Source organism: Triturus cristatus, chromosome 3_2 (assembly GCF_964204655.1).
Source record: "Triturus cristatus chromosome 3_2, aTriCri1.1, whole genome shotgun sequence".
Classification (NCBI taxonomy): domain Eukaryota; kingdom Metazoa; phylum Chordata; class Amphibia; order Caudata; family Salamandridae; genus Triturus; species Triturus cristatus.
Window position 1 is genome coordinate 533718182 of NC_140584.1, and position 25589 is coordinate 533743770.

The following is a 25589-nucleotide window of genomic DNA, read 5'->3' on the forward strand; positions in this document are numbered from 1 at the left end:
CCCAAGGTTGCCCGGACTATATCCAACTCCAAACCTTTGCCTCTCTACATACCACAGACAACGATAGTGTGAGGCCAATAAAACACACTGTATCCAGTTGAATGAAAGCGATTAGGCTCTATGATCTACCAGATCAGGAAAAAGGACAGCTAAAAGTTCATGAGTGGGGTCTCCTCACTTCCAAGTCAATAATCAACAACATAGAATAAAGAACTCACTTGGTAGTATACAAGGGTTGTCTCACTACTGTGCCACATAGGAGGGGTCTCCCTATTTATTTAAAAGGACTCCCTCCACTGGGATTCTCAGTGATATGCTTCATCAACAAGTCCTCACCCAGGACTATGATAAAGCATGCCTCTGGGATACTGTATATGTGGAAATGAACCTTCTTATTATTTTAAACAAAAGCTTAAGTGCTATTTGCCACTCATTTTTGTTGCCACGCTCGCATGGTCGGTTTCCTGGCACAGACCTTACACTGCAGCACTCAGAAGAAAATTGAGGGAACACTACTCATGACATTGACATTTAAACAGATCAAGGAGACTGGTGGACAATTTTTAAAAAACGTCTATTCGCCAATATGAAAGCCATTGCGTGATGAGTCTAAAACGGATTAGTTCTCTACTGGCATGCCAAGCTTTGTGTCAATATATAAAGGGGTCCAAATTTAGGCAGGACGTCAATTAAATTATAATTTGCTTACATTGTTCGCGCTGTTGGATGAATCTACATCAAATGTTGCAAACAGTCAGCAAGTTACGAACCAGAGCAAGTAGTTCAGGTTTCATGAAGATTCAATGAATGACAGGTGGGGATAAAATGTTTCAAAAACCTATGCTAGACCATAGCTGACTGCCAATTTGATTTGGTGCATATCTGTTGATGAGAGTCCAAAGCCATAGGCGATATATATATATCTATATCTCTATATATATATATACACAAAAACATGTATAAATGTATGTACACACACTTATATTAAGTAGTGGCGATCGTCACCATGTAATTATGGCTCAGTAGCACTCTCCTTTTCTGAACCCTAACTAAAAAGTGGCAACGTCGAAATTAAGTACATCACTATAAAGAAACGAAATTCAATGGAAACAAAAAGTTAACATAGTTACACTTTTGACTTCAAAGTTAAAGCCACTGAAGTTTTAACTTCATGGTTATCGATATAACAAATTGCACTTACTTCCATGCTCACACCATCAATTTGCCAACAGCACATACACAAAATGATCTATCAAGAGAATAATTGTGGCCAGCACGGTAAGAAAGTGGCTCTGTATATACTGTTCCCAAATAGGTACAGAGTCCACAGTCCCCAGAGGTTTGGCAGAGGCTAAAGTTAGATATAACCTTACTCTCTAAAGTGGTAGCTTGGTCGAGCAGTAAGGCAGTATCAGAGGACAGTGTAAAGCATTTGTTGCACACTCAGCCAGCAAATGGTCTCACACACTCAATAACTGAACTCTAGGCCAATGGTTTATATATTAAAAATATATGCTTGTTTTATTTTAGAACCAACAATAGGTATTAAAATATACTTTCTCAGAATGAGATGCTTTATATAAATACTTTTGCAATATGCAATTGACTTTTGTAGAAAGTTACAAGTGGTTGCAATAGGCAACACAATTCTAAATAAAATAATGCCTTGAGTTCAATGGAAGTTTCAAGTTATTTGCCACAGATTACTTTTAGGATTACTTTTGGAATTCCAGAACTGGATCCTAGATTCAGCCCTGGGTCAATACTTGGAATCAAGTGATAAAAGTCGACTCAATTACTGTGATGATTTTTAGACAATATTTTGCTATTTTAAAAGTTGACACTTCGAAAATATTTAATAGAAAACAGTCAATGATTCCCTATGGCTGAAAATTCAAGTTGCAGGTATAGTATGTTCTCGTTACTTTTGTAATCCAGTACTGGGTCCTTTATCCAAAACAGGTAAGTAATTATGTTTTCAGATATTATACGATTTTTAAAGAATATTTAAAGTTTGCAAAAATTGACACTTAGAAGAAATTACACAGAAAAACAGTCAATGATTTCCTATGGGAGAAAATTGGGTTACTGGTAAGTGCAGTCAGTGCTGGGCACCAAGATCCAGCACTGGGAGCTCACCTAAGAGCAGGTGAGTGTTTGTTACTCGGCTGATTTTTGGTGAATATTTTAAGTTTTGGGTTCAGGGTCAGGTAGGTACAGTTGGTTCACCCTCAGCGGCACAAGGGCGGTCGGGTGTAGAGAGAGTTAGGCCCAATGTTATCCTATGAGAGGTAGGGGGGCCTGGGTTGGCGGCTGCTGACTAGCAGGCCACGTGGCTGTGGGAGCTGGGCTCCTGGTCACTTACTCAGGGCAAGTGGGGAAGTAGATAGGTGTAGAGGTTACACTGCCAGGGCCACTCGGGCGGCTGGGTGCAGGGTGCTTTTGAGCCTTCAGGCGCTCAATTGATTTCAATGGGAAATATCCGGTTTAGAAAAAGACTGCAAGCTCGGGGACGAAGACTCTTCAGGTGCCACCACCACTTCGAGAGGTAAGTTGGGTAGTTAGAGGATAGGTAGGTACCCCGGGATTGGGCACAGGGGGCCGGGCGCAGGGGTGCCTTTTGGTTTTGGGAAATCTTACCCTCTGTTGATCGCGGTTGGGGGGGCACCTGGTTCTGAGGCTGCAGGCTTCTTCAGGAGTGTCGAGGGAGGTCCTTGGGTGCCGGACTCGGGGTCACAGTCGCCGTGGGGTCGTCCTCGTGGTCTTTGTTCACTCTGGCACAGGCCAGGCTTGGCATGTGCAGAGTGGGCTGGGCTCGCGGTTCCGGGCTGCTGCCAGGGATTAGAAGTAGATTTTGAGTAGAGCCTCTACTCATGGGAGTCCCAGGGACTTAGAGTCAAAAGGTAGCCAGGTCCTCCGGGGTTTGTGAGGTTGCTGGCCACAAGAGATGCAGGGTTGGAGCAGGAGCAGGTTCGAGGGTCGACAGGCTGGTAGGGCTGGGGCCAAAGCAGTTGATGTCTTCCTCTTCTTAGCAGCTGCAGGGCAGGTCTTCTTTCTTCTAGCTCTTCTTCGGATTTCGGTATCTAGAATCTGGGGAAGGAAGGTTCAGGGTGCCACTAGATTTAGGGGCGTTACAGGTAGGTGAAGGGCAGGGACCAATGGGTCCCTGTCCTGGGGTGGGTACACACCCTATCCTGCCTCTCTCCTGTGGGAGGGGGGCAGTAGCCTAATCCTGATTGGGCAGGGCTTCCCATCTTCAAGATGGCGAGAGCCCGGAGATGTGCTTCACCTCGCCTCCCCCACCTGAGGGTGGGGTTGGCAGGCTGGCACATCCCCTGTCCTTATTTGGGGTTTCCAGCCAAGCTCCCTGCCAGAGTGGGGGGGTTGCAGTGGCCTGGGGAAGCTCACAGAGGCGGCATGCCTTTGAAGTTTCCCCCTGCCCATCCTGGGGGAGGAGATTTAGCACCTCGCCCAGGATGTGCATCGTTGCAGGCCCAGGAGAGCAGGAGCTCTCCTACCCAGGGGTCCAGCAAAATGTCTGCTGTGTGGCAGCCTAGGCAGCTTCTCAGACCAGACGTGGATTGTAGGTTAGGTTTCAGGGGGCCTCTCTAAGATGCCCTCTGTGGTGCTTGGTACATTAAATCCCACACAGGCATCAGTGCGGGTTTAATGTGCTGAGAAGTTTGATACCAGTCTTCAGTGTTGCGATTATGGTGCTGTGGAGTTCCGTGTTTGACGAGCTCTCAGCACCATGTGCTCTTAAATGGCAGCACTGCACTTAGTGTCCAGGAATGGACCTGGGTACCGTAGGGGCACAGGGCTCCTGCTCCTGTACCCACACCACTGGCATAGGACACCCAGCTAGAGGGGTGGCTGATGTATGCCATGGCAGTGTAGGTGGTTGGCATGGCACACAGGGATGTGTGCCATGTCGACTTTGTTTTGTCTTGTACCCAGACTGCAAGGGCAGTGTGTGTGTGTGTAAGGGTACAGGGCCTCTAAGGGTGGCACAATGAGTGTTGCAGCCCTTAGAGGCCTTCCCTGGTCACAAGGCCCTGGGTACCATTTACCAGGGGCTGACATGTGGCCAGGGTTTGCCAATTTGTGTTTTGTGTTTTAGGGAAGGAACATAGGCCCTGGGCACCTGATTGGCAGGAGTCCAGGGAACACTCAGTCAAAGTACATTTAGCAATTTAGCAAAAAGTGGGGGCATACCATGCAAGAAAGATGGCACTTTCTCACAAGCACGAGTTATGGAGTGTACTGATAACCATAACTGGTGAATTTCAGTGATTCTTCACGTTTTAATTCAGAAACCTAACTCAGTTTTTCTCTGTGCTTTTCTGCAGTAAATATATTGCAAACCGCCAGTACTGTCACAGTACCAAGCTTTTGCAGTCAGGATGATAGGCAATATGCTCAAACTGAATTTCAAGAAGGCAGAAGATTTTATGCTGAACGGCCATCTGACCACCTTTTTGGTGGCCTCCTACCTTTAACCAGTTACAATACCAAAGCTGACAATCTTGGGATCTTATTTGATGATTCACTAGCTTTCATCCTTCAAATCAACAGATACCTCAACATTTTTCTGAAGGTAAATGCCTCATTGTCCAAGCTATCATCTCTTCCTGCCTGGACCATGGCGGTACTCTGGCACAGAATCTCCAAAATATCTTCTGGTCAAGCTGAAAATTATCCTTAACACTGCGAATTGTCTTCTTTGCTTTGTTTCCCAGTTGTCTGCCTATTCTCATCTTGTCAAAGATTCCAATGGAGAAAAGCGTTCACATAATTTGCCTGACATCAGACTATCCAGTGCACTGTAGCCCCCTCCATATTTAGAGGGACATATGACCAACTGGGTTTCTGAATTAGCCTCAATGGGCCGCTTGTGCCTTAATTCCACTGTTCTTGACATGAATTATGTTCTATTTGAGTTAACGCAACAATGCTCTGAAATTCCCATCCTCCTGCTTTGGGTTTCATTTCCAGCCACCATGATTGAAAAGTCACTTGTTCATTCAAGCATCTATCCCATTGATACCCTTGTCCACCACCAAGGGGGAACAGTCGAAACACCGCGCTCTAAAACCATAAGTGTTCTGACTCTACAAGTCCTACATCGCATGCCTTAACCATGCATTTGCCTTAACCACGCATGGGCGTGGTTAAGGCAATGTGCGGTAGGATTTGGGAGACGGATGGAAGCATGGAGAATTCCACAGTGAGGTAAGTGGGGCTGGAGGGTGGGTGGAGGTACTTTTGTGGGCTGGGGGTCGGGTGTTTTGTGAGCTGGGGGGTAGGTCGGGAATGTTTTGTGGGCTGGGTCGTGGGTCGGGAAGGTTTTGTGGGCTGGGTCGTGGGTCGGGAAGGTTTTGTGGGCTGGGTCGTGGGTCGGGTATGTTTTGTGGGCTGGGGGAGTCGGGTGCAGTCTAGCTTCGGATGGACGGAAGCAATCCACGGTGAGTGGGGCTAGGTAGTTTTGTGGGCTGGGGGTGGGTCGGGGTAGTTTTCTAGGCTGGGATGGTGGGTCGGGGGTAGTTTTGTGGGCTGGGGGAATCTGGGCTAGTCTTCAGATTTGGGGGTTGGAGGTAATTTTCCAGGGATTGGGGCTAGTTTACAGGGCTTGGAGTATTGGATTAGTTTTTAGGGCTGGGGTTGGGGTGGGGGGTGTGGGGGGGTCGGAGTAGTTCTTAGGGTATTAGGCCTCAGGGGAAGAGGAATAGGTTTTCGGGGTAGTTTTTAGGGCTTAGGGAAGGGAGGGCAGTTTTTAGGGCTGGGTTAGGTTAAGGGACAGGGTTTTAGGCATTAGGGCAGGGGAAAGGCACACCGTGGGGTTTGGGAGGGGGTAGGGGTATTTGCCCATCAGGGCGGGGGAGTTTGTACCTTAGAGTGGTGAAGAAGAGGGTGATGACCTTAGCCAAGCATACCCCTTTACCATGCATGCCTTTACCTCGAAAATTTGTGGTAAAGCAATGCATGGTTAAGACGCGGTCGTTATTCAGACCAAATTGTTTAAGTATGCGGGATTGAGGAAATCATTCCATCATACAACCCCACCAAAGCATCTTGGGGTAGCAGTGCAACAAGCCTACTATTTATCCCTTCATGAGGGCGTTAAACACTGTTCTTCTGGGCTACCTTTCAATTTAATTTGCCATTTTTCCCAATTTGCCCTATCTGGAGAACAGGAGTTCCTTTTGTTTAAGCTGTCAGCGTTGCCTATACACAGCCTATGGCAGCTCTAGATTTTGCAAAGGGGCTGCTTCTTCTGCACCCTTGCCATGCAAGTGTAGTTTTCCCTGAATTCTGCATTAAGCCAATGACCATGTTCCACTGCTTACTGCGTTACTGGCAGTCTTTCCTTAAGGGACTACAAATTACAGAAAAACGATCGGATCTTCCAATACTTTAATTATTTTGTAGTTCTATTCAATATTTAGTGCTTCACTTAGTTTGTGTGAGAAAATAGTAAAATGGCACACATTTTACCTGTTGGATCTCTTGCAGGGAGATGGGCTCGACTGTTCAGACGAGCTGGTGCTCAAAGTACTGTCGGGGCTGCTTAAAGAGCACACACGATCAATATTCAAAGTACTCTGGCAGGCCTCACAGTCCATGCTGCCCTTACACCTGTAGCAAACAAAAGTAAATACAATTTCAATCTATATTGATTTCTTTGCATTGTTTCACATCACTCCTTCGGCATTCTAAATTTCTCCTCACCTTCGTTCTTTAAATCATAAGATCTCTATAGAGAGGACAGCACTTTGACAAAACAGGGTAGAATGGCTAGAGTAACACATGCTTCATGTTGTCATGTTATTCCATGTGTGTAACAACCTTAACTTAGATGGCTTGAGAAAAAACATTTAAAAATATGGTAATAAGTTATGTATTCCTTTCAAGTAAGATGAACAGGAATACTGCCTAAACAGTAAAGAAATATGCAGGTCAGTTTCAAACTGTATAGCGCTCTCAACATCATTTATCAATATAACCAGGAGTCATATCACCACTTCCAAAGCAGAACAGACAGTTAAGTTACTTGATTCTGGATCTAATCTAGCACAGTTCTAAAATCTAAATTGGAGTCCTTTCAAATTGTTCGAGACAAAGACTTTACACTACAGCATGAAACATCAACCACACCTCCTCCTCAGCCAGCCAGCCTATCCACCTTTTACACTTGGGGAGTGAAGGAAGCTGGCTCTGTATATACTATACCAAAGTGAGGTATAGTGTGCACAGAGTCCAGTGGAACCCCAAAGGTAGGCAGAGGTAAAAGTAGTGTGGTCGAGCAGTAAGGCTGTATTGGAGGGTAGTGTTAAGCATTACAATCAATCAATCAGAGCATTTGTAGAGCGCGCTACTCACCCGTGAGGGTCCCAAGTCACTGAGGGGAGGGGGAGGGGGGGGGGGGGGGGGGGTGGGTTGCTGCTACCGTTCGAATAGCCAGGTCTTGAGGTGTTTCCTGAAGGTGAGATGGTCCTGGGTCAGTTGTAGGTGTGCGGGGAGGGAGTTCCAGGTCTTGGCTGCCAAGTAGGAGAACGATCTTCCTCCGGTGGTGGTGGTTCTGCGAATCCGCGGGACGGTGGCGAGGGCGAGGCTGGCGGAGCGGGCGGTGTAGAACGAGAGGCGGCTGTTGAGGTATTCGGGGCCCATGTCGTGGAGCGCTTTGTGTGCGTGGGTGAGGAGCCTGAAAGGGAGCCAGTGCAGGTTTCTTAGGTGGGCGGATATGTGGCTGTGGCGAGGGATGTCGAGGATGAGTCGTGCGGAGGCATTCTGTATGCGTTGAAGTCGTTTCTGAAGTTTGGCGGTGGTTCCTGCGTAAAGGGCGTTTCCATAGTCCAGTCGGCTGGTGACGAGGGCCTGGGCGATGTTTTTTCTGGTTTCGGTGGGGATCCACCGGAAGATTTTCCAGAGCATGCGCAGTGTGTTAAAGCAGGAGGACGAGACGGCGTTGACTTGCTTGGTCATCGTGAGGGAAGAGTTCAGGATGAATCCCAGGTTGCGTGCGTGGTCCGAGGATGTCGGCGCGGATCCCAGCGCTGTGGGCCACCAGTAGTCGTCCCAGGCAGATGGGGATTGTCCGAGGATGAGGACCTCCGTTTTGTCTGAGTTCAACTTCAGGCGACAGAGCTTCATCCATTCTGCAACGTCTTTCATTCCTTGCTGGAGGTTGGTTTTGGCGGTGGCTGGGTCTTTGGTGAGGGAGAGTATCAGCTGGGTGTCGTCAGCGTAGGAGATGATGTTGATGTTGTGATTTCGTGCGATGGTGGCGAGGGGGCTCATGTAGATATTGAAGAGGGTTGGGCTGAGCGAGGAGCCTTGGGGTACGCCGCAGATTATCTCAGAGGCCGCTGAAAGGAAGGGAGGGAGGCGGACTCTCTGGGTTCTGTCGGAGAGGAACGAGGTGATCCAGTCCAGGGCCTTTACTTGGATCCCAGTGTTGAAGAGGCATGTTATTAAGGTGCGATGGCATACGGTATCAAAAGCTGCCGAGAGGTCTAGGAGGATGAGAGCGGTAGTTTCTCCATTGTCCATGAAGGTCCTGATGTCTTCGGTGGCTGCGATGAGGGCGGTCTCGGTGCTGTGGTTGGCACGAAATCCAGACTGGGACCGGTCGAGTGAGTTGTTTGCCTCGAGGAATGTAGTCAGTTGTTTATTGACGGTTTTCTCGATGACTTTAGCCGGGAAGGGAAGGAGAGAGATGGGGCGGAAGTTCTTGAGGTCTTTGGGGTCCGCTGTAGGTTTCTTCAGAAGGGCGTTGATTTCTGCATGCTTCCAGCTTTCAGGGAAGGTGGCTGCCGAGAAGGAGTTGTTTATGACGTTCCGGAGGTGGGGTGCGATGAGGATGTCGGTTTTGTTGAAGATATGATGGGGGCATGGGTCGGTGGGGGAGCCAGAGTGGATGGTGATGGGGGTCCAGGCGCTGAGGGTGTTGGTGGGGGTCGTTGGTTCGGTGGCTGGAGGCGGAGTCTGGGGTCCGAAGCTGTCGTGTATGTCTGTGATCTTGCGGTGGAAGTGCGCGGCGAGGGAGTTGCAGAGGTCTTGTGACGGTGCGATGTCGTTGTTGCTTGCGCTGGGGTTGTAGAGCTCTTTGACGATGCTGAAGAGTTCCTTGCTGTTGTGGGTGTTGCGGTCTAGCCGTTCTTTGAATGATGACCTTTTGGTAGTGCGGATCAGCTGGTGGTGTTCGCAAGTGGCGTTTGAGGGCTGTCATGTTTTCTGTTGTCCGTTCGTTGCGCCAGGTTTTACTGTAAAGTATGTATTGCTTACCCGTGCCAGGCTTGCTTGGTTCTAGAAAATAAAAACTAAAATAATGTTTATATATATAACCAATTGGTCTGAAGTTCAGTCTTTGAGCGTGTGATATCATTTGTTGATGAGTGTGTACAACAAATGCAGTTTGTAAACAGTTTGAATTGCAATTGTACATGCACTTTGATTACAGTAGAGCTACTAGAAATGCAATGCTTTTGAAATACTGTACATATACTTGGTATTGGCTCTTTAGTAGAATGTCAAGTGGATTACTACACAGAATACTTTTCTTACACAGTGCATTATACCTGGATACTGCACTGTGACATTTACTGTAAACAGTTAAGTAAAAGCATTTTTGTTACTTAGTTTCACTAGGGTGGCCGGGTGCAAAGTGCTGAAGCCCAATGTTATCCAATAGGCAACAGGAGGCCTCCGGTTGGTGGCTGCTGACTAGCAGGCAACAAGGTTGTGGGAGCAAAGCCCCTGGATCTAAGCTCAGGGCAAATGGGGGTTCAGGCCAGCACAGAAGGTGCACCCTCAGCGGCACTGGGGCGGCCGGGTGCAGAATGAGGTTTTGGCATTGGGCGCCCTGTAGCTTTCAATGGGGAGTCTCCGGTTTGCAAACACACTGCAGGCTCAGGGACAAAGGTCTTCTGAGTGCGACCACCACTTGGAGAGGTAAGTTGGGATGCTGGGGGTGGGTTAGGCACAGTCGGTTGGGCCACTCAAAGCCGTGGGGCATCAGGTGCAGGGGTGCCATTTAGGGTTGGATCTTCTTACCAGCTCATGGTCGCGGTTGGGAGAACCTTCTGGTCTTTTCTTTTGAAGAAGGGCAGGTCCTCAGGGTTCTTGAGGCTGCTGGCTGCACGACACCGGGGTTTCGCTTCTGCAGGTTCAAGGTGGAGACAGGTCGGTAGGGCTGGGGCCAAGTCAGTAGGCGCCCTCCTCTTGTTAGATTTGGCACGGCTGTGAGGTCCTTTTCTTCTTCTGGTTTCTTGTCTGAGGAAGCAAGGTTTAGGGGTGCCCCTAAATACTAGATTTAGGGGTGTTACAGGTAGGTATAAGGCAGGGACCAATGGGTCACTTCCCTGAGGTGGGTACACCCCATACTATGCCACCCTCCACTGGGAGGGGGGCATATTCCTCGCCCTGGTTAATTGGGTCCCCCATCTGCAAGATTGCTGGGTTGAGGGTTGTGCTTCACCTCGCCTCCCCCAACTGAGGGGTGGATTTGGCAGAAGTGGGCACACCTCTCGTCTTCACTTGTTTTTCCTGCCGGTTCTCCCGCCCAAAGGGGGGGGGTCAGAACCAGTGGGGACCAGATGCTGAAAGCAGCAAGTAGCCTGGGGAAGTTCGCAAAGGCGGCAAGCCTTTGAAGCGTCCCCTTCATGGACCCTGCCCATCCTGGGGTAGGAGGCTTGGCACCTCGTCCCAGGATGTGCATTGTTTCAGGCCCCCAAGAGCAGTAGGCTCTCGACCCAGGGAACCAGAAACATGTCTGGTGGTGGCAGCTGAAAGCAACCACTTAGCCTGGACACTAGTGGTAGGTCGCTTTTCAAGGGGCATCTCTAGATGCCCTCTGTGTGCCTTTTTCATTAAATCTCACACTGGCATCAGTGTGGGTTTAATGTGCTGAGAAGATGGATACCAAACTTCCCAGTCTTCAGTGTAGCCATTATGGTGCTGTTGAGTTCGTAATGACAAGCTCTCAGCACCATATACTCTTAATGGCAGCACTGCCTAAGAATGGACCTAAGACACTGTTGGGGTACAGGGCTCATGCACCTGTACCCTCACCACTGGTATAGTACACCCAGCTACAGGGGCGGCTGATCTATGCCAGAGCAGTGGGTTGTAAGCATGGCACACAGGGATGTGTGCCATGTCGACTTCACTTTGTTATGCACCAAAACACGCAGTCTGCAAAGGCAGTGTGTGAGTCTAAAGGTACAGGACCTCTAAGGATGTCACAATAAGTGCTGCAGCCCTTAGAGGCCTTCCGTGGTCACAGTGCCCTGGGTACCTGTTGTGCCATTTACCAGGGGCTGACCTGTGGCCAGAGATGCCAATTGGGTTTGTTTTTTTAATGCAGGTTTTAGGGAAAGAACATAGGCCCTGGGTACTTGATTGGCAGGAGCCCAGGGCACACTCAGTCAAAGCACATCAGCAGTTCAGCAAAAAGTGGGGGCTACCATGCAGAAAGAGGGCACTTTCTCACACTGATGATAGTCTCTCCTCTGAAAGATATACTCTTGCGGACTGTCGAGTGTGGACCCCCAGGTAGTGAAAATGTTCTACAGGGCATGCTGTAAACTTTGGAAATTGATACGAAGACCCATATTGGCGAGGGTCTCGACACAGATGTGAAAGGAATATGCTACTTACCAGTATGCATCTGTTCTTGGCATGTAGAGGTGCAGATCTACACACTGTGTATAGATCGCCATCTGGTGTTGGGCCCGGATGTTGCAGTTTTTCTCTTGGAAAGTCTTTGGAAGTCACAAGGTATGTGACTCCTCCTTTGGATCATATTGCGCATGGGCTTCGGCTCCATCCTCAGATTGTTTTTCACCAGCGGGTTAATGATGGAGCTTTGTAAGAAACAGGAAAGATGCCCATGTGTGCTGTATCTAAATAAGATCAAACTGGAACAGATAAAGGTAGCCGGGGAGGCGGGTGGGCGTGTGTAGATCTGCAGCTCTACATGCCAAAAACAGATGCATACTGGTAAGTAGCATATTCCGTTCGAGGCATATGAGCTGCAGATTACACACTGTGCATAGATTGTGTAGCAGTACCCCCTCCTAGCGGCGACCACCAGTATCTGTTGCAGTTGTTTGAAACAGTGTTTTGAGGACAGCCTGGCCCACACTAGCTTGTTGCTTAGTTTGCACATCTACACAATAGTGTTTAGTGAAAGTGTGTGGTGTAGACCATGTAGCTGCTTTGCAGATATCATCCAAGGGGATGTTTCCTAAAAATGCCATGGAAGCCCCTATCTTACGTGTAGAGTGGGCTTTAGGGGGAACAGATAGCATTCGTTTTGTTATATGGTCGCAAATCTGTATGCTTTTAACAATCCACCTAGCTATCCCAGATTTGGAGATGGGGTTGCCTTTGTGTGGTGGTGAGAAAGACACGAATAGTTGTTTGGTCTTGCGAAAGGGTTGTGTTCTCTCGATGTAGTAGAGTAAGACTCTTGACGTCTAGGGTGTGTAGAGCTCTTTCTACAATGGTTTGTGGCTGCAAGAAGAATAAGGGCAGTTCCACAGATTGATTGAGGTGAAAGGGAGAAATGACTTTAGGAAGGAATTTTGGATTAGTGCAGAGAACAACCTTATGATGCATTTGCAGAAAAGGTTCTTGAATGGTGAGTGCTTGTATCTCACTGACCCTTCTGAGGGAAGTAATAGCTACAAGGAAAGCTGTTTTCCATGTTAAAAATTGAAGCTCACATTTATGTAGAGGTTCAAATGGAGGCCCCATTAGTCTTGTGAGAACGATGTTTAGGTTCCACACCGGTGAGGGTGGCACTCTAGAGGGAATTATTCTCTTGAGGCCTTCCATGAGTGCCTTTATGGCAGGTACTCTGAAAAGTGATAGATGCTGTCTATTTTGTACATACGCTGCTATGGCAGCAAGGTGTAGTCTAATAGACGTGTAGGCTAGGTTGAATCTTTGGAGGTGTAGTAAGTAGCCTATGATGTGTTGGATAGACACATCTAAGGGATTGACATTCTTGTGACAATAAATCACGAAACGTTTCCACTTGGCTGCGTAGCAAGCTCTAGTGGTAGGTCGTCTAGCTTCTTTAATGACGTTCATACAGTCAGGGGAAGATTAAGGTAGCCAAATTCTAGGATTTCAGGAGCCAGATCGCAAGGTTGAGTTGAGCTGGTTCCGGGTGTCTGATCTCTCCATGGTTCGGGGTTAAGAGGCGTGGAGAGAGGTGTCATTTTTGGTGCGGAACTACGGAGAGTTCCAGCAATATGGTGTACCACGGTTGTCTGGCCCAAGTTGGAGCAACTAGGATGAGAGTTAGGGAATGTTGCTGTAGTTTGCGCACCACTAATGGAATGAGTGGGAGAGGCGGAAAAGCGTACGCAAACCTGCCTGACCAGTTCATCCATATCGCATTGCCTTTGGACAATGGGTGTGGATAACTGGCGGCGAAGCTTGGGCATTTGGCGTTTTCGTGGGTGGCGAAGAGGTCTATCTGTGGTTGCCCCCACGTTTGAAAGAATGGTTGAAGAACATGTGGATGAAGTTCCCACTCGTGGATTTGTTGAGTTTGACGGCTCAACAGATCTGCAATGGTGTTTTGGACTCCTGGGACATGTTGTGCTAGGAGAAAAATGTTTTGAGGTATGGCCCACCACCATATGGTCTGTGCTAGCTGAGAGAGCTGCAGAGTGTGTGCCGCCCTGTTTTTGGATGTAGTACATTGCTGTCATGTTGTCTGTGCGGACTAAGACAGCCTTGCCTGAGACGTGTGTCTGAAAGGCTTTCAGGGCTAGAAATATGGCCAGTAACTCCAGATGGTTGATGTGGAGTAACTTTTGTTGAGGTGTCCACCTGCCCTGCATGGTGTGATGTAGTAGATGAGCTCCCCAGCCGTAGAGCGATGCGTCCGCTGTTCGAACTATTTGAGGAACCGGCTCTAGGAACGGTCGCCCTTTGGAAAGGTTTTTGGTCGCCCACCACTGCAGAGAGCGATGGGCACGACCGTCTACCAACACCAGATCTGTTAGTTAACCTTGAGCCTGGTTCCACTGGCGTGCTAGGCACTCTTGGAGAGGACGCATATGGAGTCTTGCATGAGGTACTATGAGTATGCAAGAGGCCATCATCCCTATAAGTTGCATAAACACTCGGGCTGGAAGAGAGTGTTGAGGTTGAAATTTGGCGCAAAGAGCTTGTATGCTTGCTATCCTGGCAGGGCTGGGGTAGGCTAACGCTTTTGAGGTGTCTATGGTGGCACCGAGGTATTGTTGTACGTGGAAGGGATGCAGATGGGACTTGGCGTAGTTTACTGCGAAGCCCAGGTCGTGAAGTAGTTGGATAGTGGCGTGAGTGTGTTGTACACACTGGCTGTATGAGCTGGCTTTTATAAGCCAGTCGTCTAGATATGGGAAGACGTGGATGTGTTGTCTTCTCAGATGTGCTGCCACTACTGCTAGGCACTTGGTAAACACTTGTGGCGCTGTGGTGACTCCGAAGGGGAGATCTTTGAATTTGTAGTGGTGACCGTCCACTACAAATCTGAGAAACTTCCTGTGAGCGGTGTGAACGGGAATGTGGAAATAGACCTCAAGGACGCCTATAGTGGTTAGGAAGTCGTTTTGGGAGAGCAGAGGAAGCACCTGCTGGAGTGTGACCATGTGAAAATGGTCTGAGTGTATATATTGGTTTAGGGGTATGAGGTCCAGAATGGGCCTGAGAGAACCGTCCTTTGGTATGAGAAAATAGAGGGAGTAGACTCCCTTGTTTTGTTGGTGGGCAGGAACTGGTTCTATTGCATTTTTTTGTAGGAGGGAGATTACCTCCCGCTTCAGAAGTGACAAATGTTCCTGTGACATTAGGTGCTGTTTGGGTGGAATGGTTGGGGGGGTGGGGGGGGAGGGGTAGATGTTAGCTCTAGACAGTAGCCTGATTGGATTATTTGTTGCACCCATCTGTCTGAGGTGATGGTAGCCCAGACAGGAAGGAAACTGCCCCCGACTGGAGTGGAATAATCTGGGGGAAGTGGAGGGAAGTCACTGGGTGGGGGTGGAGGCAGAGTGGGAGGTGTTAGTTTTGCCTCTGCCTTTGTTATTGTTACCTCTGTAACTGCCTCTTTGATAACCCCTAGTGAAGGTGGATTGGGTAGGGGTTTTGTAGGAAGTGGAGGCGCTGTCGGAGGAGTAGCCTCTGGTATTGCTTCTAAAGTAGGAACAGCGAAAGGAGCGCCTGGGAGCTTGCGACTGTAAGGCTCCCATAGATTTTGCCGTGTCTGTGTCCTTCATTTTTTTCGAGGGCTATATCGACACTAGGACCAAACATATGTTTCTCATCAAAGGGTGGTTGAGGATGGAACTTTGAACCTCAGGTTTGAAACCTGAGATGCGTAGCCAGGCATGCCTACGCAGAAGGGTGCTGGTATTTATTGCCCTGGAGGCGGTGTCCGCTGCATCGAGGGCATAACGGATGGAAGGGTTTGTGATGGGTTTTACCCTCTTGAATCAATTTGTTGGCTTTTTGTTCATATTTGTCAAGGAGGTGTTGCATGATTAACTCCAGCTCATCATAATCTGCCCTGTCATATCTGGCTAGGAGCGCTTGTGTTTTAGAGATACACCAGATGTTGGCCGCCTGGGACGCTGTCCGTCTGCCAGAGGCATCTAGGAGTTTAGACTCCTTATCTGGCGATGGAGCTTCACCCGATACCTGGGAATTGGCACGTTTCCTGGCATTGGAGACTTCTAAGGAGTCTAGTGGTGCCGGGCCTTTAATATAGGGTGGGTCTGTTGGGGCGGCTTTATACTTTCTAAATTCGTGGGTTAATGACCCTGGCTCTAACTGGGTCTTTAAAAACCTCTGGTGCGTGCTTAAGAACTCCCTTAAGCATCGGCAGAATTGAGGTGGACCTCTGCGTAGTGTCGAATGTATCTAAGAGGAAGTCCTCTACGGGGTCTGTGTGGATATCAACACTGTGGTAGTGGGCAGCCCTATGGAGTAGCAGGGTTAAAGCCCATGGTGTCCTCTGGGGGGGGGAGGGGAGGATTTGGAAGGGTAAAGATCGTCCTGCGGGATGTTAGGGACATCTGAGATGTTGTAGTCGTCCCATGGGTCTGGGGAGCCTGTAGGAGTAGGGTCCCCTGTTGGTTGGTTGTCCGCCCCGTATATAATATCATCTTCATCGTCATCTGGAGATGGTGTAGGAGAATGATGTGGTGGGGGAGGAGGAGGTGAAGGAATCCTCAAAGGGGAGGTGGCAAAGTTTATCCTTTTTGGTGGTGGAGCTGGTGCAGGCTTGTCCAGTGATCTTTTTCTGGTGCCAAGCGACAAATGCCCAGTCTTTGGATCCTTTACGAGGGTTTTTTGGTAAGGATCAGGTCGAAACAGTCTGTAAGGGGCAGATCCTTCAGTGCCGATGGTGTAGGAGCCGTGGGTTAATTCGGCGTCGATTCGGCACTGGTTCTTGCTTTCGAACTGTGGGGCATAGCAGTGTCTTTTGACTTCCTCGGTTCCGAGGTGGCTTTCGGCTTCGAGGTCTGAGAGTCTAGGCTTTTTGGCTTCTTGCTCGGCTCCGAGGGTGTTATCGATGCCGAGGAGCCGGTGCTAGTCTTCGACGCCGAGAGCTTCGGTGTCAAGCTCGGCGCGGACGAGGAAATGGGAGTTTTCTTTTTCGGTGTCAGAGGTTTTCTCGGCACCGAGGGTAGGCTAGCTAGAGCCCGAGCTGCCTGAAGGCATGATGGGCTTCTTAACCGTGCCCGAAAGTGAGGTATGGGAAGCAGTCTTTTGGTGCATACCTAAGCCTGAAGGCGAAGGGTTGACGAAAGCCTTTTTCAATGGCGTGGAGGGGGGTTTAGGGTCGGGGTCGACGTCTGTACTCACGCCCCTCTGTGCCGGATTGATGTCCTCGACATCGGAGTCGTCCGCTTCGGAGGCGCGGACTAGGCCTTCTTCGGTGTGCTGTTCCGGGACATCAACGCCTTCTTCAAAGATGTCGTCCGGGATCGAAGTTGACGAGTGAGCCATTGTTCTCCTTGCTCGTCGGTCCCGGATCGTCTTCTTCGATTGGAAGGAGGCGCAAGCTGGGCAGTCCCTTGCCTCGTGTTCTGGGGAGAGGCAGAGGTTGCACACCTCTTGGAGATCGGTGTGGGTAAACTTCGACCCACATCGAGGACACTTCTTAAATGGAGTACTTTCCATCAGCCAGGACCGGAGCCCAGGTAGGCCCGAAGGCCTTCGTCGTCGACCGGAATCGAAGACTTGGATTGAGTCACGTCGAGTGTTGGAGAACGCGATCGAGACAATACCGTTTGTGGGGCGGGCTGGAGAGGAGGATTGTGCGCCGAACAGGAAAACTGGAACGGTTCCGAACTGGAGCGCGAAGAACACATCCGAGCCAGATGGCGGAAAAAAACAATCTGAGGATGGAGCCGAAGCCCATGCGCAATATGATCCAAAGGAGGAGTCACATACCTCGTGACTTCCAAAGACTTTCCAAGAGAAAAACAACTGCAACATCCGGGCCCAACACCAGATGGCGATCTATGCACAGTGTGTAATCTGCAGCTCATATGCCTTGAACATGTTACTTTGTCTGCGATGGTGAGGAACTCTTTATTAGCCAGTCGTCAAAGTAAGGATACACAAAGATTTTCTATTTTCTTAAGAATGCTGCGTCCATGGCCATACGTTTTGAAAGGGTTTGTGGGGCGGATTTGAAGCCGAATGGTAGTATTTTGTACTGATAATGCCGAGATCCCACTTTAAAACTGAAATATTTCCAATGCTTTACCGACATTTATATGTGGAATTATGCATCTTTAAGGTCTATCGCACACATCCAATCTCCTTGATGCAGCTGTGGATAGATCTGGTGAAGGGCCAGCATTCTGAACCTTTCAAATCGTATCCATTTGTTGAGCACTCATCTAAGATTGTTCTGAACTTGTTTCAGACCTTTCTTTTTTACTAGAAAATAATGGGGATCCATTTGATGACATGGACCCTCCTCTATCATTTTGTTTTTGCATTAGAGTCTCGACTTCCAACTCAGGGGTGTGGAATTTATTAAAATATCTACTTGTCCATGGGGCAGGTTGCTTCATAAATCGACTTGTCCGGTAACAAAATCCACTTGTCCCTTTGGTGCCATGTAGTGCGGCGAACAATTATGGCAGTTCATTATATAAGAGCCCTTCTATAGCCTCTTTTATTAAGCCAGCGCTCACACTATAGTAATGTTTGAATACTAGCAATCCCTTTATGGCCCAGATTTCCGCAGATCTACATATTGGGACTAAAGGTAGTGGTAAGCAATAGTTCCACGGTTGGAATGTGCTTTTGAGTCTGTGCAAACCTACTAACTTGCATGTTAAGGGTTTCTTTTCCCATACTGAGACAGGTTGGAAATTTACTCCTGACAATGGCAGACAAATCTTCTTCCAGAGTTGGGAAAAAAGTGGTTGGAGGGAAAATGGACTTGCAAACACTCAGGTTTTCGCATGAGAAAATATTTTCTAGGAGTACAATTTCTTGCCCTACTTCTGTAAATTCTTGTGAATTCACAAAAGCACTTAATGCAAGGACATATACCATGGGTGCACTTTTGAGACTTTGTTAAAAAAATTGGGCCACTAATTTGGTCTGGCATTAACCATGACCTTTTGGGTTTATTAAAATTCTCTCTCTCTCTGTGTATCGGCTGGCTTTACTGGGAGTGACAGCAGTCTGCTCTTTCACAAGGAGCATAAGGGCAGGGTGTGCTTTTTTGAGACCAAAAACAATTTTTGCTTTTGCCATTGTTTGTTATAATGGTGAGGGCCCAGCAGCTCTCACATCAATAAGGTTTTACAAAAACCATGCCAAAACAAGTCAAGCATTTCCAAAACTAAAAAGCTGACCACCAGTTTCAGACCGACTGGCTTTGCCAATGCTGGTTTATTTTTAGGTTTCCCATAATCTTATTGAAACTGGTTACACAGATTTTACAATATGAATATTTTTGGCAAATACTAGTATGCTTCAACACATTTTACTAAATGATACTGCACAGAAATGGTACCTGAAATTATATAGTAGTTTAGCAAAAAATAAATTCCTACTTTCATTTTTTTTAGGAACATTTTATATTGAAAGCAAAGAATCATTATTCTTGCTTTCAAGCTTCTGCAAATATTTGCCTCTAATCGGAGAGCATTCTGGGAGCGTTCTACATAGCCGCAAATTGCTAAACATTTGAACAGAGTGTACAAATTTGTATACTGGAACCACTGTCCGTAGTGCAGTCATAACTTACATTTAGTTAGAGCGCTCACACTAAAAATAAAAGCTTTCAATTAATAAACCATAAATACAAGTTTGAACAGCATTAACACATGCACACCAATATTAACTCAACTGCAGGCAGTGCCCTTCCCTGATCCTGTACCCTCACCACTGGTGCAGCCAGCTAGAGGGGTGGCTGATCTATGCAGAGCAAAGGGTTGTAGGCATGGCACACAGGAATGTGTACCATGTCGACTCTTCACTTTGTTCTACACCAAAACACGCAGCCTGCAAAAGCAGTGTGCGAGTCTAAATGTACAGGGCCTCTAAGGGTGGCACAATAAGTGCTGCAGCCCTTAGAGGACTTCCATGGTCACAGTGCCCTGGGCAAACTCACAGCCTAAAGGTTTGTGTTGCAGAGGGTTAGGCCTACTTGTCCCTGGGAGAAAATGCATATTAAAACTTGTTGCCCATGACCCCTAATATGTCCTGGGCGTCGGGCTATAGGAATTCCACATCCGTGCAAGAGGTCTAGCTGGTACCGGAATGTTTTTGCTGGAGGAACAGTAGGAGGAGGTGTCCCAAAGCAAAGAGAATGGCCATTCTGACAATATTCAAGACCCATCTGTCTTTTGTGATTGACAGCCACTCTTCCAAGTGATTGACTATACGTCCCTCCCAACCCCCCTACTAGAACGGTTAACAGAAAAAAAGGGGGGGGGGATGAAGATTCAATGCTTTGCAGGAGGCTTTCTTGTGGCTGCAGGCTGTTGCAGTTGTGAACCTCTTCCTCTTGATGGTCTGCAAGTATGGAAGTGAGTGCCAATGTTGCCAGTGAGGGGTTGAGCCCTCTGCTGGAAATATTGTCTGCCATAAGGTCTTTACTTTCTGCAGAATTCCTTTTTCTTTCCCAGACCACCAGTTTTTAGAGTGTCCGATTCGGTCTTCCTTCTGGAAATCTCCTCATCCGCATGGGTACCAAAAAGCATATTACCCGGGAATGGCAGATTCATGATTTGGTGTTGTGCCTCTGGCTTCAATCTAGTAAGACGCAGCCAAGATGATATTCTTGCACAGATGTGTGCATATCCATGCGCCACTAGGTCTGATGCATCTGCTGCTGCACTAATAACATGATTCGACACCAGGCCACCCTCACCGAGTATTTCCCTAGGCATCTCTCATATCTCCCAAGCAAAGCTAAGGAACTTGCAACCTTCAGATAAGATGCTGATGTTCCACACATCAACTTACCAAGGGCATTGATCTGCTTACTCTTTTTGTCAGAGGAAGAAGATGCAGTGTGAGATTTCTGTGCAGCACCACTATCACAAAATCAGGAGGAGGATCCGATCTTAGGAACAGAGGGTGCTGATAAAGAGCCTTGTATAGCTGCATTGCAAGCTCTAAGAGTTCAGGCACCAGTGGCATAAGTGGTCTTGAGACTGTTCTACGATGAAACATTGTGAAGATCACAGATGAAGTTGTTGTAGTGGCCGGAATGTCCAAACTGAATTTTGTCACATCTAATGAGGACATCATTGAAAGCTAAGAGATCGTCCACTGGTGACACTCTTGCTGGAGGTGTGTCTAAGAGTGCAGGAAAATAATCTGGCACTGAGGAACATGAAGTTATAGACCAAGAAGGTGATTTCCAATGCCTGGATGATACAGTATGAGATCTTCTGGATCTTGACGAGTTATAGATTTAGTTCTAGAATGATCAAAGATAGGACTTCCTGATCTACGAGGTCACTGCTGCAGACACCTACGTGGTGTGACATTTGGAGGAACCGAAGGCGGTATTGATGGTGTGCCACAAGAAAGACTTTGATAAGTAGTTTGTTTTGGAGATGCCATATGTGGTTCAACTCTCAAAGGAGAGTATGCTTGTGAATAAGACGTGGTAGACACAGATCTTATCCACAGACTTTCCAACCACCTTGGGGAGACAATTACAGGTGACAGACGTGGGTCTAGAAGGAGACAGAGGTCTAAATTTCACCAAGTCCACAAAGATACAGTGGGCTTCTGTTGAGGTCGATTCAGGCCTTTATGCAGCATGGGAAAGTGTTCATCTCTCAATGTCGATAACTGCTTCTTTTTCAACGTCGTGCAGGCTTCCTCGACTTTGATGCATGTCTCGTAGACGTCAGAGGAGGCCTCTGTGGTGACGTCTCCCTCGACGACATGCTGGGAGACTTTGACAGTGATGACTGTCGCCTGGAAGTCGATGGCAACCTCTACAGCGATGGCTGACTCTGTGCCAAGGAGCGTCTCAAGGTTGACTGATGATGCTTCCTTGCCAGTGATGGGACGCTCAACATCTGGTGTGTCCAGATGTCACGCGAGGCGTCGACCCCACCTCGAGGGCGTTTGACGTCAGACTTATCGGTATTTTTCTCGACAAAATATCTCTCGACATGACCGGGACTGCTGCACAAGTTACTACTTGTGTAACGATATATCTGTAAGAAACATTAGTTAGTGATAGATTCATTACCTTAGAATATCCCCAGGCGTCAGACTGGATCCGGAAAGTTTATTCGCTAGCAGTATCCCTGCGCATCAGTAGGTGGCGTTGTGCGTCTCCGCGTCCGTTGCTGGTGACGTATGCTCCGAGATGACGTCACGGAGACTACTTAGGCGTTACCCATGCGCGACGTCAGTTCTGTACACGATTTCCCGCGCCAGGAACGCAGAGCCATGCAAGAAACCGACCACTGGTGCCATGAAACTAGGGCCCTGAAAGGGGGTGACCATAACCATAGAAATCAGTTTGCAGAAGGGGGCGGATGGGTGGGGCGGTAAGGAATCTTTTACTAACTAATGTCTCTTACAGATATATCATTACACAAGTAGTAACTTGTGCATCTGAAAGAGACACGTTGTTGATGGATTCCTTACCTTAGCAATACCAACCCCGGTGGTGGGTCTGCGAATAGATTACACCAAAAAGTCACGGAGAACAGAACGGCCAAAGAAGCCGTCTCTCTGGACTGGACTGTCAAGGCAGTAATGCTTGGTAAACGTGTGCAGTGAGGCCCACGTAGCTGCCTGACAAATATCCTGCAAGAGAACGCCGCATCCCAAGGCAGTAGCTGTTGCCCTGGTAGAATGGGCACGCAGCCCCACAGGAGGCTCCTTCTTAGTCAACGAGTAACATGCCTTGATGCACTTAACAGGGAGGCAATCCGATGAACAGGCAGCCTTCCGTTGCGCAGAACCAGCTTGCATTTCTGTATGATGGAACACGGTCTCTCCTCCGAAAGAAAAACTTTTTCTACCTCGGAGTCTAGCAGAGCACCTAAGTAATGTATTCTCTGTGTTGGCAGTGAAGTCGATTTGTTGAAATTCACATACAGGCCCAGCCGGTTACAAAATTCGAGACAGTTCAGGAAATGACTCCTCACACTGTTTGGAGAAGGTCCTTTCAACAGCCAGTCGTCCAAGTATGGGTACACGAAGATGCCTCTGCGTCGCAGTGCGGCTGCCACTGCCACCATGCACTTTGTGAACACCCGGGGGGCTGACTTCAACCCGTAGGGCAGTACTTTGAACTGGTAATGAGGGGATCCCACCAGGAATCTTAGGTATCGTCTGTGATGCTAATTGATCGAAACGTGAAAGTATGCATCTTGCAGATCCAGCAAACACATCCAATCTCCCTGCCTGAGATGTGGATATATTTGATGGAGCCAACATGCGAAACTTCTCTGTTCTGATTGATTGAGTGTCCGCAGGTCCAGAATGGGTCTGTATTCTGCCTTTCAACCCTTTTTTTTCCACCCAAGAAGTATCTTGAGTAAACCCCTCTCCGAAATACTGGCACCTTCTCGATGGCTGACTTTGAGAAGGGTGGCAACTACTCTCTTCAGTTGGTGACACGATGATGGAACTGGTGGGATTGAGGGAGGACGGTGTCGAAAACGTAGAGAGTACGCATTCTGCAGCGTAGCTATCACCCACCCACCCTTCGTGATAGCTCGCCACTCTTCGAGACGATTTGCGATACTCCTCTCCCCGCCCCCCCCCCCACTGGAGTGGAGGACGGGGGAAGTGGGCACTCATTGCTTTGTCTGCGTCTTGGCGGAGTAGTTAGTTACCTTGAAGCTGGCTTCCTCCTGCTCTGGAGAAAAGTCTGCCCCAAAACTGAGATCTTTGTTGACCTTGTTGATCTGGATTTTTCTGCCAATGAGGGGTTTGAACCCTCTGTTGGGAGGATCGCCAATTGTAAGGTCTGAATCTCTTGCGGAATTCCTTCTTTTTCTAGAGGCCCACTGCCTTCAGTGTGTCCAGCTCGGTTTTCATCCGGACATTTCTTCATCAGTGTAAGCCCCGAACAGAGATGAACCGGAGAAGGGAAGATTCAGGATGCGTGACTGCGCTTCTGGCTTGAGCGCTGTAAGTCGGAGCCAAGAGGTTCTTCTTGCGCATAAGCATGAGCTGAAAGGGTAGCCCCATCAGCCTCAGCGCTGATAGCCTGGTTAGACACCAAGCTGCCCTCTTGCAAGATTTCTTCAAAATCTTTGCGGTCTTCCTGCGGCAATTTCTCAGTGAATCTCTACAGTGAGTCCCACAGGGATCGGTCGTAACGGCCCAGGAGAGCCAATGCATTGGAGACCTTCAACATAGAGGCCGAAGTGCCACAAACCTTCCTACCCACCAATCTTGTGATATACTCTCCTTATCTGGTGGAACAGTAGAGGAGGAAGAGACAGCATGGGTCTTCTTTGCCGCAGCAATTATGACAGAATCCGGGGGAGGATCAGCTCTAAGGATTCTCGCTGGAGCGGTCTTAACACTCGCCGGTTTGAGAAAGATGTCCATCACTGGCTCTATGAGGCCTGGTCTTAATGGTAGTAGAGGTCTAGATGCTGCCCGCTGGTGTAGAATCTAAAAAATCACAGAGGACTTACTTTGACGAGTCGGCATAGGAATGCCTAGCTTAGTCGCCCCTCTACCAAGAATGTCCTGAAAAGTGTAGACATCATCCACCAGAGAGACCCTAGACGACGGACTGTCGGTCAGAGTGGGCGAGTAGTCTCTGTGGGACGTACGAGTGGAAGAGAAGGACTAGTTGGAGATCTGTGTGTTCTCCTCCTGCTTCTAGACCTAGACCTCCTTCTGTGTGAGGGCACAGGAGTGCAGCTGCGAGCTCTGACTCTTGAAGGAGAACGTTCTCTACCCACAGGTTGTACCAGACGAGCAAACGGAGATCTGCGAAGAGGGCTTGAGTAATGCTGCTCCACTATGGCTGTGGCCGTGGACCAGTGATGCAAATGCCTGTTCCATCGTGGTGACAGATGGATGGAAGGTGATCTGTACCTCTCTCTCCCCTCCGGAGACTTGCAGGAGGAGGAGAGTTCACCTCTTCTTGTGCAGGCCTGGTTGGGGAATCTTGGTGTCCCCCCGACGCTGGACATAGAGATCACCACCTCTGGAGATCTTGACGTTGATCCTCGGTGAGAACTGTGAGAGCCTGTTCTAGATGTCGGTGACTGACTAGGACAGGCTTACTGGGTGTGAGGCTTCTTTGGATGGGTGCCTAGACTTTGATCTGGAGCGCCTCTGCACAGATTGTCGCCTCAACGGACACGTCTGCCTAGACGTTTACTTTCTCCTCTTGGAAGGAGGACTTAACCTTGCAGCCGAACGTTCTCTCGACCTCGAACGTCTACCTGACGGAGTACCATGCTTAGACGTCCGCCGCCCCCACTGGTGTCTCGACGTTGGACTGCCGACAACGGATATCTCTGCCTCGATGTCGAAGATCTTTGCACCGATCTCGACGGAGATTTCTGCCTTGATGTCGAAGGAGGTGTCCTGTGTCTGGACGTCGAAGGTTTCTGGACTGATCTTGACGGAGACCTGTGCCTCGACGTCGATGATGGGGCGATGATAAGAGTGATGTGCCTAGATGTCAATGATGCGACGACGGAGTGATGCGCTTCGACGTTGATCGCCTACCCAGCGTCAACGGAGACTTGTCTCTCGACGTTGAACGTTGCCTGGTTGACATCAACGGAGGACCGGTTACCTTCGTAGACAGGGATTCCGTTGTCGACGATTGATGATGCGCCGGCATCACCGAAGTCTTCAACGCCGATTTCTTTGTCGTCGGCAGCAGCTTCGAGGTCGATCCAGATGCAGACGGCGAACAGGTCGGGACTCTTCCTCTCGAAGTCGACCGAGCTCTCTTCTGCTGCCTCACAGGAGACCTACCTATTTCAGAGAGGCCATAAAGTCGAATCCTCTCCCTGTCGTTGAAGGTCCTTCGACAACTTCTTACAATGATGGCAGTTGTTAGAAGAGTGAGGCAGAGAATACACACAGGT

At 48.6% G+C, this 25589-nt stretch overlaps 1 protein-coding gene across 4 annotated transcripts in view; it reads right to left on the reverse strand.

Annotated features, from left to right (window-relative positions):
- The window catches only part of HIPK3 (homeodomain interacting protein kinase 3), a 503936-nt gene that overhangs the window by 96795 nt on the left and 381552 nt on the right, over nucleotides 1-25589 (reverse strand). For all 4 annotated transcript variants that reach the window (XM_085648240.1, XM_085648239.1, XM_085648238.1 and 1 more), the window contains exon 13: nucleotides 6496-6636. In XM_085648240.1, the coding sequence (XP_085504366.1) occupies nucleotides 6496-6636 (141 nt within the window). The remainder of the gene's footprint in view (nucleotides 1-6495; nucleotides 6637-25589) is intronic.